The 3882-nt window shown below is 39.9% G+C and overlaps 1 protein-coding gene across 1 annotated transcript in view; it reads right to left on the bottom strand.

Moving 5' to 3' along the window:
- Positions 1–3208: 3208 nt before the first annotated feature.
- Positions 3209–3882, bottom strand: part of LOC110030307 (probable glucan endo-1,3-beta-glucosidase A6) — a 1717-nt gene continuing 1043 nt past the window's right edge. Inside the window, exon 3 of the mRNA XM_020732962.1 lies at positions 3209–3869. Within this exon, the coding sequence (XP_020588621.1) occupies positions 3217–3869 (653 nt within the window). The 3' untranslated portion in view covers positions 3209–3216. The remainder of the gene's footprint in view (positions 3870–3882) is intronic.

Below are 3882 nucleotides of genomic sequence, written 5' to 3'. Positions count from 1 at the left end.
CGGCTCGTTCGTTAAGAAACGAACACAAACAGTGACTTCACGAACAATTTCGAACACGAGCTTATTTCAAACAAACTAAATTTCAAACGACCAAACCAAACATGAACACAAGTTCTGTTCGTTCGTGTTCGGTTCATTTACACCCATAACGACGACACACTCAAATTCAAAAACAAATGAGATCAACTGAAGAATAAATAAAAAAAATTTGGAAGGAGCTGAGACGTGGATCTACCAGGTTGGGTTGGGACTCATTAAACGGACAGTCGATGCTTCAGATGAATAGTGGGATAAGAAATTAAATGTAATATTTACACTCTCAATTTGTTCATTCTCAAAAATTTTTGGTTTAACAAATAATCCTTTTAAGCCCCCTCAATATAATGTTACAGGCAACGACGACAACGAAAAAATATAAGCTGTGCGAAATTAAGTCGGACTTTAAAGATAAACTTCACATAATCTTTAAAGGGGTTGTCACAACAGGAAAGTATGCATTCAACCCTAGTGAGATGGGATTTGCAGGCATACCAGATGACTTCCCACCTGAGCCGATGATAGCTGATGAAGAATTGTGTAGTATTAACCAGAGGAGATGGGAGAGTCCAGATCACTGTTAAAGAGACCCAGACTTTGTAGGAGGAAGAAAGAAAAGAACAATTTTATGAAAAGCTCCTACAATCGACTCATTGAAGCTTTTGGAGCTCCACTCCCTGACAACACCATCTTAGAATGTGTTGGAGTGTTGGATTCTCTTCCTAAAGTAGTTGCCGACATGCGATTTCATGCAAAGTGAGTAAAAAAACTCGAGGATCCTACCCGTAAGCAAATATTCATGACGCTGCAGCCCGAATTGCACGTCGAATATTTGCGTGTTTTGATGGACGAATGAGTTTTTTTTTGTGTTGATAGTTGTAGTTTTTCTTATGTTATATACTTCTAAATGAGTTATTTTAATATGTTGTTCTTTGTAGTCATATTTTTTTTTATGTACTTCTAAATGATTCATATTTTTTTATAAGTTGATCTTTGTACATTTTTTATTTGATGTGTAATTTGTAGGCCTCGATGTTTTTATTGCTTATTTTTTGCTACTATTATGTCTTAACCATTTTTTTAACACATACATCATTTTCCTTTAGGATGGATCCGCATTTAGAACGCCGTAAATGAATGATATGGGTTGCAGCTATTGCGATATTTTTGTTGGAGCATTACCGATCCAGCAGTGTTCGCATACCCCGTATGGCATTCAGCTTTGTTGAGGATAAATGGGTAGGTGAGATGTTTTTTAGACATTCAATAAAGTTCATCAACATATTTCAAATGAGTGCACCTATTTTTATGAATCTCCTTCACGAGTTATCTCTGAATCACGACCTCCAAGGTTCTTCTAAAAAGACAAAAAGGGAAGTGTTGGCTATAACATTATACATTCTGTTACAAAATGAATCAATTAGAAGAGCTATGAAGAGATTTCAACATTCATCATAAACAATTAGTTGTTACTTCTCCAAAGGCATATAGACACTTGTTAGTTTAGCAGCTCAAATTGTTAAGCTAGATGATCCATCATTTTCTAGTACTCCAGAACAAATTGTCAATGATCCCCGTTACATGCCTTATTTCAAGGTAACTATTGGTTTCTTTACGTTACTTTCAAAATATAATTAGCTTCTAACAGTGTAAAATATAACAATATAGGTGCAATCGACGATACACACGTTGATGTCTGACTACCCAGCCACGACAAGGTGGCGTACATTGGTCGGAGTGGTTCAACGACTCAAAATATCATGACAGTATGTGACTTCAACATGTGTTTCACTTTTGTCATGGCGGGCTGAGAAGGGAATGCACATGACAATCAAATTTTCTCCTATGCAACTAGGAATAGATCACAGTGTTTCCCTCACCCGCCTTCAGATATGTTTTGTTTTGTAAACGTACTAGTTATATTATTTGATTGATGTTAGATATCATATGATCTTAGATATCATATGATGTTAGTTATTAACAGTGTCTTTCATAACAGGAAAATATTATTTGATTGATGTTAGATATCATATGCATAAGGGTTACCTGAAACCCTATCAGGACACCAGATACCATATTCTTGATTTTGAGAGAGCAAGTGACACCATCCGTGGCAGGGAAGAAATGTTTAATAAACGTCACTTCTCTTTACGCAGGGTAAATGAAATAACATTTGAGGTTTGAAAGAAGAAATGAGTCATCTTACGTGATACGTCGTCGTATCCATTTACAAAGCGGGTGCATATTATGGTGGTCACAATGACACTTCATAACTTTATCCGACGACATCTCTCTCAATTAGACAAGGACTTTAGTATGACTGATAACGATGAACTAAATGTCTTTGAAAAACCATCAAAATTTGTGGTTGAACCTTCAGTACTTGAGGATGAGATTGACTCTAATAAATACCAAATTCATGACGTTGAATGTGTGGCCGAGATGACTGCTTTAAAGGAGTCCATCGTAGATGTCATCTATGACAGCTGATACACCAAGTCTTATTTATTTATTACACTATAGGTTTATTTTCGTCTGCATTCTGTTTTGTTTTTTTTTTCAGGATCTGACAATTGATTTCTGTTTTTTTTTTGCAGCTATAACAACATGACTTTCAGGATTTCGGGGACCAACGGAGTTGCCTTTTGTTACTGCTGACTACTGGCTCCGTTACTCATGTCACGTCAACCTCACAGCAGTGGGAGACAGTTCTACGGTTGTCGCAGGGACGTTTCAGCTTGTTGCGGTTCCTTTTGATGGGCCTACTGTCCAACATATTACACTACCAATAGTGATCGGGATACGATGATTTCCCAGGGTGACAGTGCAGCTGAGGACGGACATAGTCAGAGTTTGAAATTGAATATTTTAATATTTCTCATTGTAGTTGTAATTGTATTTTTCTTTATTTTATTTCTTATGATACTCGTGAGAGTGTGAACACTTGTGTCAACCTTTTAAACTGATCTGTGATGATTTGTGACTTATGTTTTATCTATTTTTGTGCTCCTTTAATTCTGTTGCAAACAGTTTCATCAAATATGGGCATAATGATCATTTATCCAGTAACATCTATTAATAAGCTATTCTGAATAAGTTTTCTCAAACAACAAACCACCTTATTCTAATAATTTGTGGATTATCAGATTATCAGAACAATCTGCTGCCCCGTATAAATAATCAAAACAAAAAGTGAAATGAAAAAATATACTTACTCGGGTCGACGGTTGTCTGGACCGCCAGACCATTAAAGTAACATTTACCGCCGGTACTCCGGAACTGTTGCCAGTACGAATTAAAGGCATAGCTCGCATGCGCCGCCACCGTATTGGGCTGGCAGCATGCCCCCCCGGTTTGTATAGCCGCACACGTCCTGTTACCCTGCCCGCATGCGAAGCTCAGCGCAGCCCCCACAGCCGTCAAGTTCCCGCCGCGGCCGTTATCCAGCACGCACCACAGCTTCCCTTTATAAGGCTCATTGTTCCTCGCCGACGGGAGCGGCGGATAGCTCCCCTCCGGGCGGCGACCTGTCAGATCCACCTCGTACACCGCCGTCCCGTTAGGGTACAGCAGGCCCCAATGCCTCTCCGTCCCCGGGCCAGGCTTCAGATTCTCATTATACAACGAGAAAATGAAAACCGGGATCGCAGCCGCCGGTCTCGCCGGCGTACGGAGCCCTCTCTGCTCCGCCACCCGTATGGCAAGATTCCTGTTGTATATTGCTGCGTTATGCACATTCGCTCCGATCTGATCAAGATCGCCGGCATTCGGCCACCCGGTCTCCGCGACTCCTAGCCGGACTTCGGGGTAACCTTCAGCGGCTATAGCGGCAGGCCAACAGTACAC

The sequence above is a fragment of the Phalaenopsis equestris genome, unplaced genomic scaffold (assembly GCF_001263595.1).
Source record: "Phalaenopsis equestris unplaced genomic scaffold, ASM126359v1 Scaffold000002, whole genome shotgun sequence".
NCBI lineage: Eukaryota > Viridiplantae > Streptophyta > Magnoliopsida > Asparagales > Orchidaceae > Phalaenopsis > Phalaenopsis equestris.
This window is presented reverse-complemented; position numbering and strand designations above follow the sequence as displayed.